The sequence below is a fragment of the Rhinolophus ferrumequinum genome, chromosome 13 (genome assembly GCF_004115265.2).
Source record: "Rhinolophus ferrumequinum isolate MPI-CBG mRhiFer1 chromosome 13, mRhiFer1_v1.p, whole genome shotgun sequence".
Classification (NCBI taxonomy): Eukaryota; Metazoa; Chordata; class Mammalia; order Chiroptera; family Rhinolophidae; genus Rhinolophus; species Rhinolophus ferrumequinum.
The window spans coordinates 2683084-2708061 of record NC_046296.1 but is presented as its reverse complement, the minus strand read 5'-3'; the positions used below and the strand labels follow the sequence as shown (position 1 = coordinate 2708061).

At 39.5% G+C, this 24978-nt stretch overlaps 1 protein-coding gene across 1 annotated transcript in view; it reads left to right on the top strand.

Moving 5' to 3' along the window:
• The window catches only part of IL1RL2 (interleukin 1 receptor like 2), a 40987-nt gene extending 17055 nt beyond the window's left edge, over positions 1-23932 (top strand). The window contains 8 exon segments of the mRNA XM_033125372.1: positions 2930-3004; positions 10242-10375; positions 11171-11321; positions 12688-12783; positions 12786-12830; positions 21052-21213; positions 23516-23834; positions 23836-23932. Of these exon segments, the coding sequence (XP_032981263.1) occupies positions 2930-3004; positions 10242-10375; positions 11171-11321; positions 12688-12783; positions 12786-12830; positions 21052-21213; positions 23516-23834; positions 23836-23932 (1079 nt within the window).
• Positions 23933-24978: the final 1046 nt, after the last annotated feature.

Sequence of the window (24978 nt, the reverse complement as noted above, 5' to 3'; positions counted from 1 at the left end):
TTGTAATCTTTATGCTTTGGGTTTTATGCTAACTGATATAACTCTGAAAGTAGGCACTTTCTTTTTCTTGTCCACAGTTGCATCCCTAACACCTAACACCGTGCCTGGCCTCGATTAGACCCAGATTTATGTATGAACTGAATGATTGACTATTACCATGCTTTAGTTTTATGGGGAGCTGAGGGAATTTTTTGAAAGGTGAAATTTCAAAGGAAAAATGGAGAATACCTCAAGAGGTCATTGAGTCCAATAGTCTATATTTCAAGTCATTGTAATAAACATTTATTTGTGATCTACCAAAAATTGTGAGAACCTGATAAGTTAAAAAACAAGCAAACAAACATCATTGCTTCTATTAAGAAGCTCTCAGCCTAGTGGTAGTAGAGGAGATAGAGATATAAGTGGGACATTTTAGCGTTATGTGGTAAGAGCAGAGTTACAGATAGTTTCTGGGGGAGCAAGAAAAGAGTCAGAAGTAGCATAGGAGTAGTAAGTGAATGGTCCAGGAGGCTTGCAAGAGGAACTGCCTCTTAGCTGAGTTTTGAAGGATGAGTAGGATTACAGAAACAAAGAAGAGTGACGAGGAGCAGAGAGTAGTATAAGGCAAAGTGTAGACATTTCTACCATTACAGTTTATGTTGGATCAAAATTAATCTTGTGAGAGCATATGTAAGGATGAAGTGAGGCGTGGTGGAAGCTGAAGCCATAGAGTCAAACGGGGCAAGGTCAAGGGGACCAGTTATACGCAGGCTTTACTATGCTGCTGCTGAAGAGCCCTGGGAAAGGTGCAAGGGCCGAGTGACAAAGCTGCATTTGGGATGGGCGAGCTCAGTCTTGAGATGGTTTGAGCAGGAGCTGAAGAGGAGGTGGATGCTTGGAGACCACTTAATCAGCTGCTACAATCTCTAGGAGAATGCTGATAGTCTGACCTTGGTGGAGGTGGTAGGGATTCTTCTTCAGGCAGTCATTTAGTGACTCTTTATTATGTGCCCAACAAGACCAGGACCTGTGCTAAGCAGAGAGAATATGATGGTGAGGAAAACAGCCCATGATCCCTGGTCTGATGGAGCTTTGAATTCTGAGCAGGAAGTGAGGCTGAGATAAATCAATTGTTCTACTAATGAGTAATTACCAAGGAAATTCATGCAATGAAGGAAAGGAGAACACGAGATCAGAGAGACAAGGACTTATTGAGAAGACAGTGGATCAGGGAAAGTTTTTGACAATAGTGATGCTCGTGGTCAGGAAGCATCAACTGTGTGATGGAATGGGTGAGATTTTTTGAAACTGAGGATGCAGCCAAAGCAAAAGCCCAACAACGAGACAGACAGTGGTATGTCTGAAGGATGGAAAGCAGAAAGGTTGGCTGGAGCAATGCTGAGTGAGGGAGATCATGGTAGGTGGTGAAGCTGGAGAAGTAATCAGGAGCCAGGATTAAGTAGGAACATGCAATCCACAGTGGGAGTATGGATTTTATTCATACTCCCAGAGAGGTGGAGAGCAGGTGGGTGGCATGATGTGACTTACATTTCTAAAAGCTCATTGAGGTTGCTGTGCACAGAATAATGCCAGAGACAGGAGTGGCAGTTAATAGGCAAAATGCAGATGAGACATCAGGTAGGAACAGGCAACATGGGGTCACTGAAGATGGAGTTATGTGGATGAATTTGAGGCATTTTAGGAGGTAAAACCCACAGGTCTTAGTGTTGGATTGAATATGGGGTGAGGGATATGGCAAGGTCAAGGAAGCTAGGCCTTTGGGCATATGCAACCGACTGGACAGTGATACCATTCAATGAAATAAGACAACTTGGAAGGAAAATTTAGGAGTAAGATCATGAGTTTGGTCTTGGCTAAGCCGAGTACTTGGAGCTTTTGATACTCTCAAGTGGAGATATCGAGTAGACTGTGGTCTATATGGGTCTGGAGCTTAGAGAAATATCTGGAGATACAACTTACATAGTCATTGGCATTTAGATGGTAATTAAAGAGATGGATAGACATGAGAAGGCCTAGGGAAAGTGTAGAGAATAGAAAATGAAGGGTTTAGGAGTGAAGAAAGAGGCACAGACTGGGAAATGTTACGAGGTAAAATTAATTTGATTTGGTGATTGATATTTTGAAGAGGGTGAGAGAAAAACTGTTGCCTAAAATGAATTTCAGATTTTAGATATGTGTGATCAGTGGAAGGTGGTACGTTTTCTAGCTGATAATTTCTGTTTGGGACATACTGAATTTAAAGAGTTTGTAGAATGTGCAAATATTATTGTCATCGCAAAGAACATATATTTTTGCAGTTTTCCTAGTTTCTTTTTTATAACTTTTCCACATCCCACCCAAATGTACAGGAGGAGTGTGGGAGTACGGGTGATTGCTAAATTTTGGTGGACAAATGGGGAAGGGAAGAAGTGGAGAAAGACGAAGGAATGGGGAATCAACATAAGGGAGAAAATGATAAAGTGAGGTGGAGGATTGAAAGAGCTGAAGAATAACAGAAGGGGAAAGGATGGAAAGAGTATGGAAAAGTAGGATTGGAGCATGGAAGAATGAAACTGAAGATAAAACATTGGGGTCATTATTTCTATCTAGACCTAGGCCTGAACTTTGCTTATAGCCACTGCTTACGAAGTGTATTTGGATATTATGTAATGAGATTTTATTGCACAATCTTATTAGTTTATATTCATACCAAATGTATAATGGCAAAGTGAACTCTCTTTGGGTTTTTTTCCTTAGCAATTCAACTATTTCTGGTTTAAAAAATATGTGTTTATGGAATGATCTTTTGTCATACCATGAGTTTTGCTTTTGCTTGACTAATGTTGAAGGTTTGCTCTGTGCCATTTTTTTAATGCTATTATCACATTAACGTAATTGGGAATGTATCATGTGATTCTAACACAATTTCGTGTGGGTATGATTTTTTTAGGAGAAAATGTTGGACACAGAGGAAGAATCCCTAAAATAATTTACCCAATAAACAATACAATTGAAGTACAACTTGGTAAGTAAAATTACAGGAGCCACTGAAATCACTAAGGGGAGAGATCAATATGTCCTCATACCCTAGTGAATTTTTTGAATTTCAAGGATGAAGACAAATTCCATACACATCCATTTTCCAGCTTTGGATGTACCTGAGCTCATCAGGGGAGGTATCAAAATCCAAATCCAGAGACCTGAAGCCTGAGAAAGTTGTGGTATCAATCACTATGAGTCGAAATGATTAATGTAAATCCAGTTATGCAAGGGCAATGAAAATGTGAACTAATTCCTGAAAGAGATATTACTATGATTTTGATCAAGCATTCTAAGTTACATTTTCTCACACTGGAAAGTATATTAAAAGAGTAGGGAAAGTTATCATGTTATATTCCTTATTTTACATAGGCAGGGATCAGTAAACATTGCCTCAGTTTCTGATCTAAGTGGAGAAAAAGGAGCTCCAATTATTTTTTTAAAATTAAAGGTAATCACTGGTAAAATAAAAGCATGTTGGATACTTTCTGAAGAAAAAAAAGTGAATCAAACAAAGTTCTTATTAAAAGACAAATGCTCAGGTTGAGTCTAATATTAAAATCTGATTACATGCTCTCTTAAAAGGTATAGATCTAAAAATTAACGATCTAGAAGATTAAATATAAATTTGTAAGCAAGATATATCTTGAAAAAATTAACACAAAGAAATCATATTGGCAATATTAATCTTTCAATCTGATAATATATCTTTCAATGTAAAAAATTTGGTGACAAATTGAATCATTTGATAGTAATAAAAATTATAATACCTTCCAAAATAAAAAAATATGTATATGTTAAATAGCAGTGCATCAGAATACATAAAGCTGAAACTCTCAGATATACAAAAAGAATGCAATAAGACAATATGATTGTTTCAATTATAGTGGGATATTTTAGCATACTCTGGCTTTCTCACATTTGCTAGTCAAATAAGGATCTAAAACAATCTAGTAATATAATAAGAATAACATATTGAATAAACCACACTCATAAACATCTATGAAAAACTCAGTCTCAAAAGAGGAAATTACACAGACCTTATGGTGCAATCACAATGTACTAAGTCTAGAAACTTAAGTCAAAACAATGAGAAACCCCACAAAAATAAAATTCACTAATTGTAAATATTAAATAACAACAAATTTACCTTCTAATGATTTGTTTTGTTGGTTAGATTTAATCCAAAGCCATAGTTACGGATAATTTAGAAAATAATGGCAGTAAAAACATACCAGACTTCACAGAATGTGACCAATGCTGAACTCAAAACAAGTTTATCTTTAAATATCATTATTACTATTAATTAGTATAGAAATAGTTCAAATACATATACTAATCATTTAACTCTATAAAAACATCAACTAAATAACCCCAGGGAAGAAAATAACAAAGATCAAAGTGAAAAAATAATGAATTTATCAAATGGTAAGTTCCAGAATTAGTTCTGGGATAGAAGTGTGCAGAGCAGAGAAGACTCAATAAAGGAGACAGGAAAACCTCCAGCAAATCTAATGCCCCAAATGTAGAGAAACTCAAATATAAAAGACATAAATGAGAAAGCTTATAAAGCAACAAGTGGAAAGAGATAAGGTCTGTTTAAAAGACTTTGGAGCTTCTTTTAAGAAGAGGCCTTGTAAACATTGAAGGAAATAATAATGCCCACAATAGAGGATATTTCTCTACCTATCACTCACCATGTGGCTACTCCAGTGGATTTCATAAACACCTAGAGAAGATAAGTATACCTGTTACTAGCTCTCTTAACTAACTTTATTCCCCTTTCCATCTTTGACAATTCTAGCCAATGTGTTCAGAAAATAAAGGGACAGGAGATGTAAGCCTTAGAAGAGGAAGGTAAACATATAATTGGTTTAAATGATCTGTGGATGTTTACTTGGAAATTCTAAGAAAATTCTCTGAAACAGTATATCACTAGCAATTGTTCAGTATTATATGTATTATTCCAATACAAAATAAACTTCCAAAACTAATAGCATATTTATGTGCGTGAAATAATCATATGTTATGTAGTTGGGGAAAATGACATTCATAATTGTAATAAAATTATAAAATATTAAGGAATAAAATGATCAGGAAATGTGAAATGTATGCCTAAATAAAGATGCTACAATATTTTAAGCCTGGACCTTAAAGAAGATGAGTTTTAGTGAATTTTCTTACCATGTTCCTAAACGGGAACGCTTGATATGAAAAATAGGTTATTTTTCCCAGAATAATACAGAAGTTTAATATAATACCAATTAAATTTCACTGAATGTCCTGAAACTTCACAAAGCATTTCTGATATTCATGTCAAAAAATGCTGCAAAGAGTTAGCAAAGAAATAATTGAATAGAAGAGATAAAGAGAGACCTTTTCTAGTATATATATATATATTTTTTTTCTAGTATATATTAAAGTGTATTATAAAGCTACAATAAGTAAATACTGATAGTATACAAATACACAGATTAAAGTAACATAACAAAAACAATGAACAGATTCTAGGATATACAGGAATTTAGTAAAAGAGATTTGTGACACTTAAAAATGTGTAAGAAAAGACAAATGTAGTATATAAGTTATGTTAGTATAACGTGTTAAATTTGAAGAATATGTAGTTCATTCTTTACTTTATATCAGACACAAAAATACATTTGTGAGGAATTGAAGAAATACATATAAAAATAAAACACAAAAGTGACAAGAAATAAAGATAAATTTTTATCTCACTTCAGAATGACATACTTTCTAAACGTAAAATCAGTGGAAGAAATAACAAAAGATCAAAAAAATTAGACTAGCATAGAAATGTAGGTGTCTTGTATAAATAAATAATGGTAAAGTTAAAATGTGAATGACAAACTAGGAGAGAATGTTTGGAACAGAGATAACCAAAAATAGGAAATATCATTTCTATGTAAAAATACCAACAAATAGAGGAAAATGAATAATCCAAATGAGGCAAATACATAATTTACGGAAGAAAAAAACCACCAACAAAAAAATGAAAATAAATTCATCTGCAGCAAAACAAATGCACATAAAGCACGGATATGAAATCAGTAAGGAATAATATATATATAATACCAAATATTAGCAAGGGTAAAATAAAGGGTGTTCTGAATTATTACAGGTAGTAAATATGAGAAATCTCTTTAAATCATATGTGTTGAAAACTCTCCAACGGTTCCCCATCTCACTCAGAATAAAATGCAAAATCCTCATGTGCCCAACATGGCCGTCCATGGTCCCCTTCTCTATTTCCAGTGTGTGTGGAGTGCTCTCCCCGTATCATTGCCCTTTTCACTTGAGTTCTCTGCCTTGGTCATACTGGTCCGCTTGCTAGTCCTTGAACGTGCACGGCACGTCTCCGCCTCAGTCTTTGCACGTGCTGTTCCCTCCACTTAGAATGCTCTTCTCAGATATCCCCGTGGTTTTTCCCTCACTTTCATCAGGTCTCCAATGAATGTCATCTCACCAGACTACATCATTAAAATAGCATATCTCACTGTCACCATCACGCTCTATCCCCTGAAATTTCCCTATTTCTCATAAAAGTACTTATCACTATCTCATGTATTTTGAACTTCCTTGTGGTATCTCTAATTCTATATGAATCTGTGTTCCTTAAGAGTAGGTCTTTTCCCTGTTTTGTTGCCTCCTGAATCACCGGTGCTCAGAACCATGCCTACAACATGGAAGATGCTCAAGAAATTGTGGCTTAGATAGATAAATAAATGAATGGATTGGCGTAAACTTTGTAGAGGAAAATGCCAATGTATATTCAGAACCTTCAAAGGTGTATAACTTTGGACTCATTAAATTCTAGATGGTAAACCACACGCACCAGAAATGGGTCCTCAGAGCATCAGATATAGAAATACCAGGTACACATTTTTTTTTTTAATTGTGCTTACTATGCTCAAAGAAGGAAAAGACATAGTAAAGTTATCAAAAGACAATTGGAAACCTTATAAAAGGAACATATCAAACTGAAAAAGAACAAATAAAACTTCAGATAAATACAATAGCCAAAATCAAAAACTCAATGAATGTTTAATAGCATATAAGATATATTTGGGGAAAAAATAAACTAAAATATAGGTCCGGTGAGAGTACCTAAGATTAAGCACAGAAAGACAAATAATGGGAAACATAGAAGTGAGTTAGTGAAAGAGGATACAGCGAGCTACCATATATATAATTTCAGTCCCAGAAGAAAGAGCAAAGAGAAAATGGAACAGAGGCAATATTCTTTAAGAGATGATGCTGAGAACATTGCAAAATGATGGGAGGCATCGATTCAAAGATTCTGGAAGCTAAAAAGCTCAGCAGGAAAAATTTCAAAACCTACATCAAGGTATACCATCGTGAAACTGTAGAAAGCCAAAACAAAGGAAAAACATATTAAAAGTTAAGGGGAAGTGCCTTCTTTGTGCAATAGTAAGAATGCTGCTTGAATTTTTAACAGAAACAATGGAGTTGTGTATTGAAAAGAAACTGCTAATTGTATAATCAGTGAAGCCATGACAAATTAAAAATGACAAAATTGTCAACCACAGTCCTACCCAAAAGAACATTATTACAAAGAAAAATTCCAGGCCAATCTCATTAATAAACACAGGTGAAGAATTCTAAGCAAATTATTAGGAAATTGATTTTAACAACATGCATAAATGATGATACATTGTGGTGACTTTGGGCTTGTATGAAACAATACAAAGTTGTTTCACATCAGATAATTCATTGTTTTATCTTGCATTAACAAACTAAAGATGAAAAATAATCTACTTAACCTCAATAGGTGACTAACAAGTCACTTAGAAGACTTGTATAGGAATTCATTATTTAAAAAAAAGATTAAACTCTTAAAACTAGGAATGGAAGGGAATGTCTGTAATCTGATATTAAAAACTCCATTTTTTAAAACCTACAGAAACAACCACACTAAAGACTGAGCTATTGTGCACCTTTCCTTTGTTTTAAGGAGAAGACAATCAAAATCAGAAGATTTTAGTTTTTGCAAAATTTGATACATTGACTATATTGGTATGCAAATTGGTATGCAAACATTGGTATGCAAATTCAAAGATTGAAAAATAGTTAAGACTCTTAACAAAGAAGAACTGGGTGGAGGACTTGTGCCACCCGATTTCAAGATTTATTAAAAGCTATAGTAATTTAAGTGGTTTAGTACTAGTAGAGAACAGACAATGGAATAGGATTGAAGGTCCAGAAGTAGATCCACACACAGAAGATACTTGATCTTGGACAATATTGACACTACAGAGAGGTAGGGAAACTTCAATAAATGGTACTGGACAATTGGATGTAATAGAAAATAAATGGAACTTGGCCCCTTTTCTCATATTATTTATACAAATAAATTTCAAGTGAATTGTAGACCAAATATGAAAATCAAAACAATAAATTTCTAGAAAAAACACCTTCATCATTTGGGCAAGGGAAGATTTTTTTTTAAAAATAAGAACATATAAAATGTTAGATTTGAAGGAAAAAATTTATAAGTAGGTCTACATTAAAATAAGAACTTCTGTTTATTAAAAGACATTAAAAGAATAAAAAACAAGCCCACAGAGTGGCAGAAGATAGTTTCAATAAAGTGAACAGAGTTCTCATACCCCTGTTTACTATGAAAACTCCTCCAAGTAAAGAGGAAAGACAACCTAATTTCTTGAGGAAGATAGACAAAACACTTGGACAGTTTACAACAGAGGTACAAACACGGCCAATCAAACCATAAAAAGGTGTTCAACCAGGTGCAATGAGGGGAAATGCCAAATTAAATTCACAGTGTGATCTCAGGACACACACACCAAGATGGCTAAACCAAATAGACTGATGATACCATGTGTTGTTAAGTATGTAAAGTGACAGGAACTCATACGCTGCTGGTGCAAGTGTGAATTGGCACAATTGCTTTACGAAACAGTCGGCATCTCTTTATAAAGTTGAAGATATGCATACTACTGGTATCTACCAAGCTGACTGGTAGGGAGGTACGTTTCCCCGTCGTGTATAAGGGTGGTGGGACACCTGGCATGTTGTACGTGTGTGCCCCGGGAGACAGGCAGGACAGAGTTTCACCGCAGCCTTAGGCACCCGTGGCTCATACTGGAAACAACGCAAATGTGTGTATAAAACAGTAGAAAAAAAAATTGTAGTAGTTCCATCGTCTGGAGGGAGTATGTTACGTGCAACAGTTTGGAGGAATGCAGAAACAACATGCTGGGCGGGGACGGAAGGTAGAGTTTGGGGAGAGAACACATGAGTGTAAAATATAGAGTAGGGAAAGGGGCACGTGTGAAGGCTTTCTTCTGGGGTTCAGCAATATATTTTCTTGATGGGGTGAGGTGGTATGGCTATTTGCTTTATAATGATTCAGTAAATATACATTTATAATCTATACTTTTTACTATATGTGTTTTCTTCTCTACACCACACACACACACACACACACACAATCTTAAAAAGTTTAATCCTGCCTGGAACAAAGAAACTTGAAGTAGACTGTTTGGAAGTGCAGTGTTTCATTTTCCTTTTCTTTTTTTTTTTATGTGTAGTAAATTAATGGGATTTATTAGGTTCATGGGCAAAATGAAGTGAAATATGAATTGGTTAAATATAATTTGTGAGTGTGTGTGGAGGTAGAGTAAGTGAAGAGAAGAAAGGGTGGGGGGGGGTCACAAACTGGTGAAGTAGAAAGATTACTGGATTTGGAATTAGAAAACCAGGGTTCACGTCTCGTTTCTTCCTCTAACGTGACCTTAGACAAATCACTCAATCTATCTGAACTTCAATGTCCCCATCTGTAAAATGGGGATATTAGCACCTCCCCTTGTTTTGCCTTGTAAGATTATTTTGAAGAGACGAAGACTGAAGGAGGGAAAAAATGTGTATGAAACACTTTGTAAACTGTACAACTCTTTGCTATGGTTACCAAGAGTAGAAGTAGCATTTGTGTCCCTGATATTGTGGAGAACGTTGGTCGGAAGCTGGCAGCACACACATATCTGCAAGGTCACTTATCCCTTACAATCTCTGTCTGGGGATAGAATAAAGTAGGCTAACATTGACCTCAGGAGTGTATTCTTGGTAATCAAAAGAGAGTCAAGGCTTAAAAGCAAGGTGCATTTAGTAGCCAGGTCATTTTTGGTAGACTTTTCATGTAATATTTGTGAATTCAATTTTATAAGGCTCCAGGCTTGTTGTAAACTGCAACATAACAGACACGACAGATAATACGAACCTACGATGTTGGAGAGTCAATGGCACTTTGGTGGATACTTACTATGAAGAATCCAAACGAATTCAAGAAGGAATCGAGTAGGTGTTCGTTCATTCTGGCTTCTCCAAAAGCGAATGAGAACTTCTCCATTTAAGTGATTTTGGTGTCGTGCTGCTCTTTCAGATGACTCTCACTGCTCTCTTTGTCACTCCTTTGGCTTTGTCTTTCAAAGATCTTCACAGTGCTGTGTGTGAGTAAGCTGCTGGTTCATAGAAACATGAGCCTGCTCAGATGATCAGGTCCACTCCGTCCTGGTCAGAGGGCCAAGGCCTGAAGTGAAGTATAGCCTGTCATCAGGCAACAAGAGTGCTTTCATGTCAGCTACTACTTAAAACTGGTCTCATTCCTACCTTTGTCATATGATGAACCAGAGGCCTTCAAAGCTTAAAAAGCAAAACAGACAGTAACACAGGGACTCTTAGGGGAAAACAGTGCATAATTATTAGCTGATTGAGGGTACAAACCCAATTTAAGGTGGTGTAAATTGAGTGATATAAAGCAAAACTTATGAAGTCAGCGGGCAAAGGAACTGGGTTGGGCCTTGCAGTGTAGACAAGTTAGGATAAACGCAGAGGAAGAGAAGAAGGCCCTTTAGGGCTGAGGAAGGTGTCTGTAAACAACACAACCACATTTCCTTGTCACTGTCCAGAAGATAATGCAAATTCGGAACGACACAATGCACACACCTCACTGAGTCACTCAGTGAAGTATCTGTAGGGTAAAATCATGCTCTAAAGTGCTCTCTAGGAAAGAACCTTGATCTTCAGGCTAGAGATTATAAAATATGTTGGGTGAAATATGACTCATGTATTAATGATTAGCTCTTTTCTTTGATAGAATTCCCACTTCTTTCCGGAATATAAGTTTTAACACTGTGGAACTAACCTTCTAGAAGTGAAAATGGAAGATTATGGCCATCCTTTCATGTGTCATGCTGGCGTGTCCGCAGCATACTTTATGGCTACAACCCCCAGGTAATGTCCCATGGGTTACAGACTGTTGAGAGCTCAAACGATGGTAAAGAGACACATATGAAGACAAGTAGCATTAAATGTTTGGTGTGAGGCAGGAGAACGGTATTAAACAGAGAAACTCGATATGAAATCTAGGGAAGAGCTGATGGAATGTCTGATAACATTCTTGCAGTGACGCTGTGACATTACGGTGACATACTTTGAAAGTGCCGTATCGGAAGTTTTTATGCATCAAAATTCCAGAAAACCGAAGTGGTCCTTTGTATATAAAACCTGATCGCTCAACTTTGGGCTTCAAAAATGTTGGCAACATGGTGCGGCCTAGGGCAGGTTGTGATAAGCTGTGTAATGAGTATTTTAAAGTGAAAGTGCTCTGGTAATTCAAAGGAAAAGCGGATTTTCCCTCCCCGTCCTCCTTACAGTGGGGCCTGGAGGATGAGGAACGGGGCCTACGAAGGAAGTCATGCATGTGGTGGGTTCTAAGAACGGGGAGTTTCTCTCTTCCTCTCTCCTTCTTCCTTTTTCTAAACTCTCTCCTTCCTAGAGCCTCCTTCTTTGGCAGTACAGGTTTGGATTGTGGTAAGGAAGAAAGCTGTGCCGTTCCTCTTCTCAGATCCGTAGGAAGGAGCACGTTTTCTCTCGAGTTCCAGAGAAACCGGTTCTGCTCCTTGGTCATCCCCTGCCCACGGCTTCTTCCATAATCGCTCTGCCGTGTGCTCACGAAGCTAGAGCAGGATGTAAGCACCCTTTCGGAGGCTGTGTCTCCCAGGCAGGTGCCCGTCCTGGGCTTTGTTGACACAGAGAGGCTGAGGTGGGAGTCCGGCTCTTGGCCAGTCTTGTAGAGCCAACAGAGGTGGCTTCCAGGGGAGGTAACTGATGGCTCTTTATTTATGACATGAGTCCTGCTGCTCAGTTTGGAGTAACTGCAAAGAGTTATAATAATATTATAATCAAGAATGTGTGGTGGTACCACGTGGGCAACTTTCCCAATAACGCGCTCAGCCTTCCCATCTAGAGAAGCTCGTGTTGACTCAGTGGAAACCGGCCATGGGTGTTAGAACCCGGCCATGGGTGTTAGAACCCGGCCATGGGTGTTCTCCTCGTGCAGGAGGAGCCAGGCTGTATCTACCTCTGGGCACTGGGGTTCTGCAGAATTTGCCTCCCATGTACCCAAGAGTACTTTCTTCCCTAAAATTCATGCTTTAGACCAGATTATGCTACGCCCCTACCTATTATCTAACTACAAAGAAATATTTAAGCTGTATTCTCATGGACATCTGTACATTTCCATTTACCGTTTGTATTGGAATCTGTATTAAGTAAAGCGTGTAATGGACACTCTGTATTATTATCATTTTATTTTTTTGCTGTCATTTCTAGTGCCAGACTTTCGAGCTTACTTGATAGGAGGGCTTGTCGCCTTCACAAGTGTGGCAGTGTTTATCACATGCATCTACAACATTTTTAAGATTGACATACCCTTTGGTATCGAAGTGCCTTCCATTCTACTGGGACCATGGACGGTAAGTGTGGGGAACCACTCAGATTTGGTATTCGCTCATCCATATAATCACTGTAAATATTCTTATCGGATTTTACTAGCTTGCTTTCACATTGTTGGCAAATGTAGAGGAAGGAGTCCTCCCTAGAATGTTCCGTACTTATGAGAAACGATTGTGCCGAAGACCACCAGCATTGTTCAGTCAAGTCAGGCTTGCAGGCTAGTCGTCACCGAGTGAATAAATACTTGCGAAATGTCAGACCATATCATTTTCCGGGTCTTCCTGCAACCATTTTAGAATGGTTCTCTCATCTGCTGGTGTGTGTAAAAGAAGAAAATTGCTCCTGGGGCAAAGTGCTCTTCATCCATGATATACCTTTGGGGCTGCGTGGGCCGAATGTATGCTATGGAGGGCAACTGGCTGTCTGCCGGTACTGCAGCACCTAGTACTTGCTGCCTGAAAAGATTTGAGCCTCCGACTCTCAAGTTTAAAGAGAGACAGATCTGGGTTTGCATTTGAGTTCTCTACTTATTCCCTGTGTGATCTTGGGAAGGTATTTAATTTTCTCTTCTTTCTTAGTTACGGAATGAGAGGAAGGGAAGGAGGGAGGGAGGAAGGAAGGAAGGGAGGGAGGAAGGAAGGAAGGAAGAATGGAAGGAAAGAAGAGAGGGAAACCAATCCGAGCCTACATCACAGAGTGCAGTGGGAGCAACTGAGTTGAAATTCAGGAAAGCTCCCTGAGAAGGGGACCTGCGGCACAGGAAGCCTCCCTTGTTTCCTGGAGATCAAAGCCAGCAGCCCCTGCCACTATGCCCAGGGCTGTCAGCTTGTTCTGTAGAGTCTGTGATCTGCCAGCAGTACTCAGCACAGAAATGCCTCAGTGTGATCCTGAAACTCTGAGGAGCAAGCATTTCCCACTATTGTGGTTTTAACTCTGGGCTATATACAAGGTCTGACAATTAAGTGCACAAACTTGCCACTGTGCGTTTACTTTGGCAGCACTGTACAAACAGCTCAGCAAGGCTTCATAACCTTGGTATGTCAGTGTCTCACAGCTGTGTTCATACGGATGTGTGGCAGTGTCTTGCTGAGTGGCCTTCATTACTGTTGCATGTTTTTGTGTGCAGTTGCAAGAATGTCTGAGCTTGAATTAGAGCAACGAACAAATATTACATTTCTTGTTAAACTTGGCAAAAGTGGAAGTGAAATCAGGGACATGTTAGTCCAAGTTTATGGTCATAAGGCCATGAAGAAAATGGCAGTGTACAAATGGATTAAACGTTTTTCTGAGGGGAGAGAATGTGTAACTGATGAAGAGAGGTCAGGGTGGCCAGTAATGAGCAGAACTGACCAAAACATTGCAAAAATTCATTGAATTGTGTGTCAAAATCATCAGCTGACTGTGAGAAGCATAGCGGACCAAGTAAACATCAATAGAGAACAGTTAGGAAAATCTTAACTGAACATCTTGGTGTGCGCAAAAATGGTCCCGAAGGAGCTCACTGATGAACAAAAGCAAAGGAGAGTCGAAGTCTGCCAAGACCTTTTGGAGAGGCAAGATGATGTTTTGGCCCATGTTATCACAGGTGATGAAACATGGGCATATCAATATGATGCTGAAACAAAGTGTCAAAGTGTACAATGGATATCAGCCAATTCTCCATGACCAAAGAAGTTAAAATCAAGTCCAAATCAGTCCAAATCAAAAGTCAAAATGATGTTGCTAAACATTTTTGATATCAGAGGAATTATTCATTATGGATTTGTACTTACTGGACAAACAGTTAACCAAGTTTACTATTTGCAAGTGCTGAAAAGACTGTGTGAAAAAGTTAGACGACCTGAACTTTTCACCAACAATTCATGGCTCTTACATCACCAGCTCACAGGGCACTGTCTGTGAGGGAGTTTTTAGCCAGTAAACAAATAACTGTATTGGAACACCCTCCCTACTCACCTGATCTGGCCCCCAATGATTTCTTTCTTTACCCAAAGATAAAGGAAATATTGAAAGGAAGACATTTTGATGACATTTAGGACATCAAGGGTAATATGTCAAAAGCTCTGATGGCCATTCCAGAAAAAGAATTCCAAAATTGCTTTGAAGGATGGACTAGGTGCTGGCATCAGTGCCTAGCTTCCCAAGGGGAGTACTTCGAAGCTGACAATAGTGGTATTCAGCAATGAGGTACGTAGCGCTTTTTCTAGGATGAATTTGTGAACTTAATTGTCGGACCTCATTTATTGTCTTAGAATGGATGTGATCTATTAAGGCCTTGAAAAAAGTAATAAATCTTCTTTACAGCACCCTAACTAGATGAAAGAAATGAATATAAGACCGAGAGCAGTTCTGTGCAGCTCACATATATGAAGATGCACAAATGTGTACCTTTCCAGTTCAGAGAATTACAATGCTAAAAGCACAGGAAAAGGGGAAAAGGGGGTCAAGTGCGTTGTATGAGTCCCTGTTACACAGAAGGGTATTGTTTACACTAAGTGCCTGTTTTCCATATAAAAAATACAGTAAGAATTGTCGCCCCCATGTCTGATAAAACAGATGTCCTAACTTGGACTTTATTCTACGTTAAATTTTAGAATTCAAAACTTGGCAGCGCCTGAGCAACAAAGAAAGCAGCAAACAGTTTTTTGTTTTGTTTTGTTTTGTTTTTTGTTTTTCATTTTCTGATGACAAAATTCTATTGCAGAATTCTGGTTTTGCGTGCCCAGTGCAGCCTGAAGAGGCTTGAGTGCTGGGGACAGTCCGCTGGATGAGGGGTTTCTATTTGGGGCTGCAGTCCCTGCCGAGGCTCCTCTGTGGAAGCTTCCTGTCTGTGCCTGAGGCCTGGCCTGCGTCTGGTTGACATGAGACTTCAGTGTGGCCTCACTTGGCCTTTCTGACACATAGATGGAAGTGGTTCACCTGCTTTCTGCTTTGACTGACGGGACTACATCGACTTGGGTGGTGTTCCTGGAACTCTGGGCCCCTGACGTTTTGTCATCCCTGACTCACTGCAACTCCCAGGAGTGTGAGTGGTGAGTGCGTGGTGAAGCTGTCTGGTAGTGAGGTCAAGCTTAGCAGGAAGAGAAAAAAGGAATAGTGAGTCACCCTGAGCTGGGGGAGCTGAGCAGATGCAAAACTCAGGGAGCGCCACCCTCTGCTAAACTTGGGCTACAGCCCAAATTCAAAACCAGTGGGCTGAGGATTTCGAGATGGGATCTTACAGTCCACTCGTGGTTCTTTTCTTTTTTTTCCCTCTAAATCCATAAAAGTCTATGAGTACTTCGTGATTAAATTCTCGATAGCTCAGTCTCTGAAAACTGTCCTGTAAAACACTTTGGAGTGGCTTTAACAGTGAGCTAGTGATGAGACTGGAATATGAGTTGCAGGTACTGTTTTCAGATTTGCTTCCCTGAAGGATAGTTTCCAGGCATTTGGGAACATGTGGAGTAATGGATGGCAAACACAAATGAGGGCTAGGGAGAAATTGTGTTCTTCTTACGACAAAGTAGTTATTTCATAGATTAGTCAGGCTTTCTACGTGATTAATAGTTACGTGTGTCTAACACAGTTTTTTGTTAGCAACAGGCCTGTTTTAAGCACACAAGTTCTGTATATTGTCTAATAAGTCACAGGAGGTGCTTTAAAAATTCTCCTGCCAGGGGTACATGTGTGTACAAAAACACAGGGGTCAGCTTGTAGATCTACTTGGGCGATGTGTATATGCCTCACCTTTCTCCAGATAAATTTGTGGAGGATGTTCATGTAGAACAGAAAGATTGAAAACAAAAACAAAATCGGTACAGTGAACACAGGGAGACAAAGGAAGAATGGTAAAATAAAGCCAGGGGAGAGTTCATGACAAACGTTTTTAAAGGTGAGCTTCTTTAGCAAATGCAAAAATAATTCTATTGTTCCTGAGAGCACATGGCCTTTTCTGGGACAGTTGTCCAAGAAACACTTTGTGTGTGTGTGTGTGTGTGTGTGTGTGTGTGTAGGGAGTCCTCATTTTGAAAGGATGTGGTGCAGGGAACCTTGTGGGCAACAACATTCCATGGTAAATGCAATTGATTTTATGTGGCTTTTCTTTTAGTGTCTTCTATGCATGTCATAAGGCTATAACACCAAATGTCACACGATTCAGTAAAAGCACTTGCACCACGAAGACCAAATTAATTGTCTGATTTTACCATGGGTCCAGTCTGATTGGGTTTAGAATTTAGCAATATTGTATCAAGAGGAAATAGAGAATTGAATAATTTTCAGACAATCTTTCATGAACATTAATTTATGTAAATACATTTTTGTATTTTTGCCAACAGCCAACAAGGGCAAATGCAGATGATTTAAAATCAAAAGAATGGTTGAATTTCTTTAGAAAATGAAAGGAATTTAGCCAGAACCTGGATAAACTGTCACCCTCCACTATTAAGTAGTGAGCTGTGAGTATCTGCCAGCAGTCCCAGTTTTCTCAGAAAACTCTCTAGTAGAGGTCTACACTTCTGCAAGTTTCTTGATGAAATAGCCAGTTGGTGGTGGTAGGAGAGGTGGTGGTGTCCAAATCTTCATTATTTGTTGCTACTCATTGGCATTTCCTCAATTGCTGTTCAAGTTACTATGGTTGGGAAACAAATTACCTCAAAACTTCAGGGCAAAAAACACAACCATTTATTTTGCCTGTGGATTCTGTGGGCCAGGCATATGGACAGGCACAGTGGGGATGGCCTGTCTCAGCTCCATGATGTCTGGGGCCTCAGCTGGAGGACTGGCAGTTGATTTTGGCTGCTGGCTGGTGGCCTCAGCAACTCTCCACAAGGGACTTTCTAAGCAGTCTCTCTGTGTGACTACGCTGGGCTTCCTCACAGCATGGTGTCTGGCTCCCAAGGGCTAGTGTTTCAAAAACAAAGAGAGCCAGGTCAAAGCCATAGTTTACGTAACTAAGATCCTGAATTTCTAGTATCAATTCTATCCCATTCTACCCATTCTATTTGTCAAGGCAGCTACAGAGTCCTGGCCAATTTTAAGGGATTGGAAATAGATTCCACCTCTTTGTGGGGCGTGGCAAAGTTCTAAAACATGTGGCACTGGAAATATTGCTGGGGCTATTTCTAGAAAACACAATCTGATGCAGTTGCACAAAACTAATCAGGGGGAAGCTTTGTGAAGTTTCCTGCTTCCAGAAAGAGAGGCAGACTTGGATTTGAATAAAAACCGTGAACTTTCCAGTTGGGATATCTTGGTGAAATCATGCAACTTCCTTACCCCTAATCTGAGGATAGAAATGTGACCTTCACAGTTGACTGTGAGAGGCAGAGCCATGGAGGGCTGGTGTGTAGTGACTTGAGAGGACCCTTCAAAACCAGCAGGCTAAAGCAAAAAGCAAAATGGCTGCAGCTTGATCTTTTGCTATGTTGGTCAGTATTAAAAATTAGTTATTTGAAAGTGATGAAAACCCACTGCATTTGAGGGCAAGTCTGGCAGGTATATTTCTACTCAAAAGCTTAGTCAGAAAGAAAAAAAAAAGATGAGCAAAAAATTAGAAGCATTATTATATTTTGAGTTTTTAAAAGGTGTGAGATTCTCTTGCTATCCAAATTTCTTCTTCCTCTGAGTTTGCACATTGCACAACAAGGAGTACCTGTGTCTTAGGGAACACAGAACACTACCAAGAGAGAATTCACTTGTAAAAACGATGTTTTGTTTTGTTTCCTTCCTTCTTTCTTTACTTCTTTCTTCTTCCTTCCTTCTTCTTCTTCTTTCTTCCTTCCTTCCTTCCTTACTTCCTTGTCAATGGTAAAAAAGAGAAACAGATCAAGAAAAGCAATACTAGTGGCAGGGCCTGAGGCAGAGATGGCGATGAACCTGGATGTTTGTTGTAGTTTAGAGAACAAGAAATATCGCATTTACTTGGTAGGCACCGCTATGCTGTGAATAGAGCACCAACCTAACCAACCCTTTTTCATACAAGGATAAATATAATTATGTTTTTAAATGGGAAAAATTTAATTCTTTCCTAAAAAGTTTAAAAGCATAAGGACTTTATGAAATCCCTTCCCCCCCCGCCCCATTTTCTCTCTACATGTATAGAATCCTCTGGCTTTAGAAAGTCCAGTGTATGAGATTAAATTTTATATAAAAATACATTCACTTATGGAGTGGTGAACTAGCCTGGTGACATTTAAGGCATCCCACAAGGAGTGTTAGACAGATTGAGTTTTTGCCAAATCTAGACACAAATTAGTCATCTCTTTAGTTTCTGCCCTATGATTTTGATTTATTAAAAAGCTGAATCTGTTCATGATCTAGAACTTCTCTATCCCCCATATAGATGCCACATCTTTGAGCCTCTGTAAAATCAAGCTCCATTCAGACATCCAGCAGTGCTGATGGAGACCTCAGGTCCTATTCCAGGTGCTGATGGCAGAGCAGGAGCCAACGAAAGTCCCCACCTCCACACAACTTCCTTTCATGACTGTGTGTGGGAGACTGAGAAAGTGTGCACGTGTGTGTGCATGTGCTTGTGTTACCATTTTTCACTGGACGACCAGGAATGATGAGCAGAGACCTGAAGCTTGGCAGTGGTTGGTGTGAGAATCATGGGATGAGAAAAGACTACGTATAAACTCTAAAGTTCTGTACACATTTTAACTACTCTTATTTAGACAAAAACTGGAAGAACACAAAACTTTGCCCTCTTTCATTAGGCTTAGAACCACTCTTCTTCAAGTCTGTTTATCAAACAAATTTCCATAAAAAAGGAATAGGAGAGTCTAGCTTTCCTCTCCAGTTCCCATTAGGTTGGCTTTAAATTTTCAGAATAGCCTGGAGCTCAAAAATCACATTTCCAGTGAGATTTACACTCAAAGCTTCTACACCCCCGCCCCCAAACTTGCTTGGTCATTCATATGATCCCTGAGCAGGGCACACATACCCCCATTTTCATGTTCTTCTCAAACTATTCCCCTTCATGGGTGGTTTACCCTCCACTTCCAGCCTCTCATTTTTTTCTAAACTCTCCTCGCCCTTTAAAATCCAAGGGCTGTCCCATGTCCTTTGTGAAGTTTTACTAAGAACTCTAGACTATGCAGAATTTTCCTTTCTTTCTGTCTCTTCTGTTCATTCAGCTATTTCTAATATAGTGCCTTATGCTGGTTTTATTTCTACATCTATGAATGGTCTTCCCGGTTAGGTCTTGTGTCTTGTTCATCTGTACCCTGGCAAGCACAGTGGCTGTGATTTGTAGTTGCTCAACCAGCACTTGCTCATTCTCATGATGATGACATGCGCTGCTGTGTTGGACTTCTCAGTATCACACAGCCTGCTCCCAGATGCTTGGCCTGTCTACAGAGCAATGTGCAGATGTAGTGATGGAATTCACTGGTGGGTTTACATTGCAAGAGACTCGGCCCATTTTGCCGGGTGCGGTTAGGACAGTACTCCATTGCACAAGACCTGTTGAGGGTGACATTGATAGAGATTCTTGCTTTCAATTCTTGTTTTGTGCCCCCCCACAGGGAGTAGTGTAGCAGACATGGAAGAATGCCACTGATGGGCTTATTTCTAGATTGGACATGGCTGAGGAAAGAATCTCTGAGCTTGAGGATATCTAAATAGAAACCTCCCAAACTGAAAAGCAAAGAGAACAAAGACAGGAAAAAAACAGAAAAAAGAACAAAATAGCCAGTGACTGTGGTACAACCACAACAAGCGTAATGGGAATACCAGAAGCAGAAGAAAGAGAGAAAGGAACAGAAATACGTGGAACAGTAATGACTGAGAATTTCCCCAGATTAATGTCAGACACTAAACCACAAATCCAGGAAGATCAGAGAACACCAAGTGAGATAGATACCAAAAAACACCCCACCTACACCTAGGCATATCATTTTCAAACTACAGAAAAATCAAAGATAAAGGGGGAAAATGTCCAAAAAGAAGCCAGAGGCAAAAAAAACCCTTAGCTATAGAGAAACAAAAATATGAATTACATTCAACTTCTCAGAAACCATGCAAGCAAGAAGAGAGTGGAGTGAAATATTTTAAGTGTTGAAAGAATGAGATGCTGAGTGTAGCAGTGCTTAGTCCCTAGTCTGGTGCTAAGTCAGCCGACTGGGCACTCTGACGTCATTGAACCCAAGCAAAAAGGACATCGTGACAGGAACTCAGATTTTCACTTTGTTAGTGTAAAAGAATTGGGTAGGGATAATTTCATTAACTTGTCATTTTTTTGTTTGTTTTTTCCAGATGGGAAGCTGTATGATGCATACGTCTTATACCCCAAGCCACAGAGAAAAAGCCAGAGCCATAATGTGGACACACTAGTGTTGAAGATTCTGCCCAAAGTGCTGGAGATGCAGTGTGGTTATAAATTATTTATATTTGGTAGGGATGAATTTCCTGGACAAGGTACGTTTTAAGTGAGGTATAAAAACAACAAATGAATAAACAGTAAAGGAACCTCTCTGTTCTTCACTTTATAAATGGTAGGGGCCCTGCTTGCCTTTCCCACAGAACCATAGGGCCTCTTTCACCTTTCCCACCCACAGCCCCTGAGCTGAGGGGGTTGGGAGCAAGCTCTCTTCTCTCATTAGGCTGTTTCCTGCAACAGGATAACTGGGATCCTGGTTGAAAGAGTGTGAGTCTCACTTTGAGTAAGGACATGCTTACCCTATTCACATGAACAGGTGGTGGGTGACGTAGCCGTGACCAAGAGACTGAAAGGGGTCATTTGCCATCCATCCCATCCTTGGGACAAATCCCTGAGTATTTTCTGTCAGCTGATTATGTAAATCAGCTCATGTTTAAAGCTGATTTTATAAACCTCAACACCCCAACCCTTCCTGACCTATATAAAATAGAAGTTATGTATTTACTTCCCCCTTTTAACAGGAGTGTAGGTTTGGGCGGTGCAGTTAACATCTCTGTCAACTGCATCGTCTCATTTTTCAGATGGGGATAAGAATTCATCCCTGACTTGACTGAGAGAATTAAATAAGTTTAAACCTGAGCAGGGACCAGTATGGAGCTCAGTACGTATTAGATACTCAATGGAGGAACATTTCCTCCCTTGAAGGCTATACAGTAACTGGCTGAAATTGGAAATAAACGTCTTTTTCTAATCACCAGGAAACCAAGATTGCTTCTTTATAGCTTTTGGTAGTGGGTTACTCTGGGTCGTTTTAAAAGTACTTTGGATTTGGAGGCTGGTCATATCCACAGTGAGACCACAGCTATCTCTCAGCCTACAACTTTTCAAGTTATGCAGTCATCCTCCACGAGGAAATGAAAATTTGATCCAGTGCTTGCCACAGACATGTGGGACAGCTCTATTTCATAAGCATATCAATACTTATTTATTCACGTATTCAACAAATATTTATTGAGCACCTGCTCTGTGCCAGATAATATGCTAGGTCCTAGAAATAGTAAAATAAACCAAAGAGAAGAAGAACTTGCTCTTGGGGAGGTTGCAGACTTTAAAAAAAATTTTTTTTTTGATTTTTCAGTTACAGTTGACACACAGTATTATATTAGTTTCAGGTGTCCAACACAGTGATTAGACATTTATGTAGCTTAGGAGGTGATGACCCCACTAGATCCAGTACCCATCTGAACCATACAGAGGCATTACAAAACTATCGACTGTATCCCCCGTGATATACTCTACATCCCCATGACGATTTTGTAACTACCAATTTGTACCTCTTAATCCCCTACCCCCTTTATCCATTCCCCCAAATCACCCCCATTTGACAACCATAAAAATGCTCTCTGTATCTATGACCTTTCTTCTGTTTTTTTTGTTGTTCATTTATCCTGTTCTCTAGATTCGACATGTAAGTGGATCACATGGTATTTGTCTTTCTCTGTCTGACTTATTTCACTTAGCGTAATAGCCTCTAGGTCCGTCCACGTTGTTGAAGATGGCAAAATGTCATTCTTTTTTATGGTCGAGGAATATTTCATTGTATATATGAACCACCTCCTCTTTATCCATTCATCCATTCAGGGACACCCAGGTTGCCTTCATATGTTGGCTATTGTAAATAATGCAGTTGTGGTCTATTCGTATATCCTAAATATTAGGAGGATATAAAACTTTGTCTTTATTTCTAAAAAAGACCAAGTTTTATCCATAGCTGGATAGTTCAACAACTCTCACCTCAGCTCCCCAAGATGTCACTAGGATATGTTACTTGGTTTCAAATTAGCTCTATAAATCCTGGTCATTTAAATAGCTATAAAGCACCAGAGGAAAACACAAATAAAGATTAATATGACTGTTGAGCTAATTACATTTTTCTTATCTTTTTAAAATCTTTTTTTTTTTTTTAATGTGTTCATTATCTTATACCAGAGTTTCAGCTGAGTCTTGGCAATACAAAGCTAGGCATGATAAGATCCTTGTTCTGAGCAGTTTACTTCCTGTGGGTGGAGCATGTGGGCTGAGGAAAGTGACATACCAACAACTATCAAAACATGTGATTCATGAACATAGAGGACCAAGTTTGGGGGGAAAGTCAGGAAGAATTCACAGAGGAGATGATAAATGTGAAACAAACAAACAAACAAAAAAAGTCTTGTTAATCCATTCCTAAGTCATGTTTATTTTAAAGTCCCTTCTCAGTGCCCATTTCTAATATTCTGAAGAGCATTCAGATCTGGGCTGTTTGAATCATGAGATCTTCTGCATCTTCTTTATTTGCAGCTGTGGCCAATGTCATCGATGAAAACATTAAGCTGTGCAGGAGATTGATCATCATCATAGTTCCCGAATCGCTGGGCTTTGACCTATTAAAGAACATGTCAGAAGAACAAATTGCAGTCTACAATGCTCTCATCCAGGATGGGATGAAGGTCATTCTGATTGAGCTGGAGAAAGTCAAGGACTACACAGCCATGCCAGAATCAATTCAGTACATCAAACAGAAGCATGGGTCCATCCACTGGAGCGGGGACTTCACAGAGCAGTCACTGTGTGCAAAGACCAAGTTCTGGAAAAAAGTGAGATATCGCATGCCACCCAAAATTTCCACCATCGTCTCCTGCCTAGCTGCTGAAGCACACACCCTGCGATCTCACGGCGGGCGAGTGCGAGGCCAATGTGGTCTTCATCACCCCGTGATGGAGAGTTCGTCCTCATGGTGGCTCACAATTGGACAATACGCATTGCATTTGGGCCATCTGCTTGAAGCTTGTGCTAAAAAGGCCAGTATTTGCTCATTTTGACCAGAGCTACTTCTTTAGGAAAATACACCACCTCTCTGGAAGGCCCTCATTAACTTATTGTCTCTGAACACATGAACACTCACTAAATGTGGAGTAGATGGAACATTTGAGTCCCTGGGAAATGGGACATTGGGAGGGCGGGGGAGGATTGTAGATTTGTAATTCAAATCTCAGAAAGTTTAGCACATGGTGTGGCACCTGTGGTGCCGGAGATGGAAACGTAGGCAGTCAGGGGACAGCGGATGGGCAGTCTGTGCATTTGGGGAAGGCTGGCAAGGATGACGGTACTTTTTTATGCCTGACCAGTGTCCACAGAGCCCTGGTCCTCAGGGAATATTTGCTGTGTCTAGGAGCCCTTCTCACTCCTCTAGTCCAATTAAATAGCTGTGACCACAGTCTTAGCAGGCTGATACTGGAAGCGACTTAAAGGTCATCTAGACCAGTGGGGACCAGCAGCAGTGACACTGGGATTGCCCATGAATCACCCCCCTGGTGAGTCCCATGCTTTGAAAGACTTTAGCTGTCAAACAAAAATAAATCATAATTCACTTATTTTTCCAGCTGGTATAGGTCAGCCAGAATTCCAAGCAACATGTGAGAGACACAACTATCACCTCGAGATGATGTCATTCTAGTCCAAGTTAAACAAAGTAATCTTTCAGTAGGCCAGTGCACCTACATCACAGGTCAATTTGTGATTTAACGAGTCACAAAGGTTTTTCATACCAAAAGCTAGCTGTAAACGCTTATCACAACTTTCAAAGACCCTAAATTGAGGAGCTTAGATACAGTCCAATTCTCATTCTATGGTTGATGACACTGAGCCCTACAAAGTGGCCTGCTATGGTCAGAATGTTTGTGTCCCCAAAATTCACGTGTTGGGAACCTAACACCCAATGTCATGGTATCAGGACGTAGGGCCTTTGGGAGGTGATCAGGTCA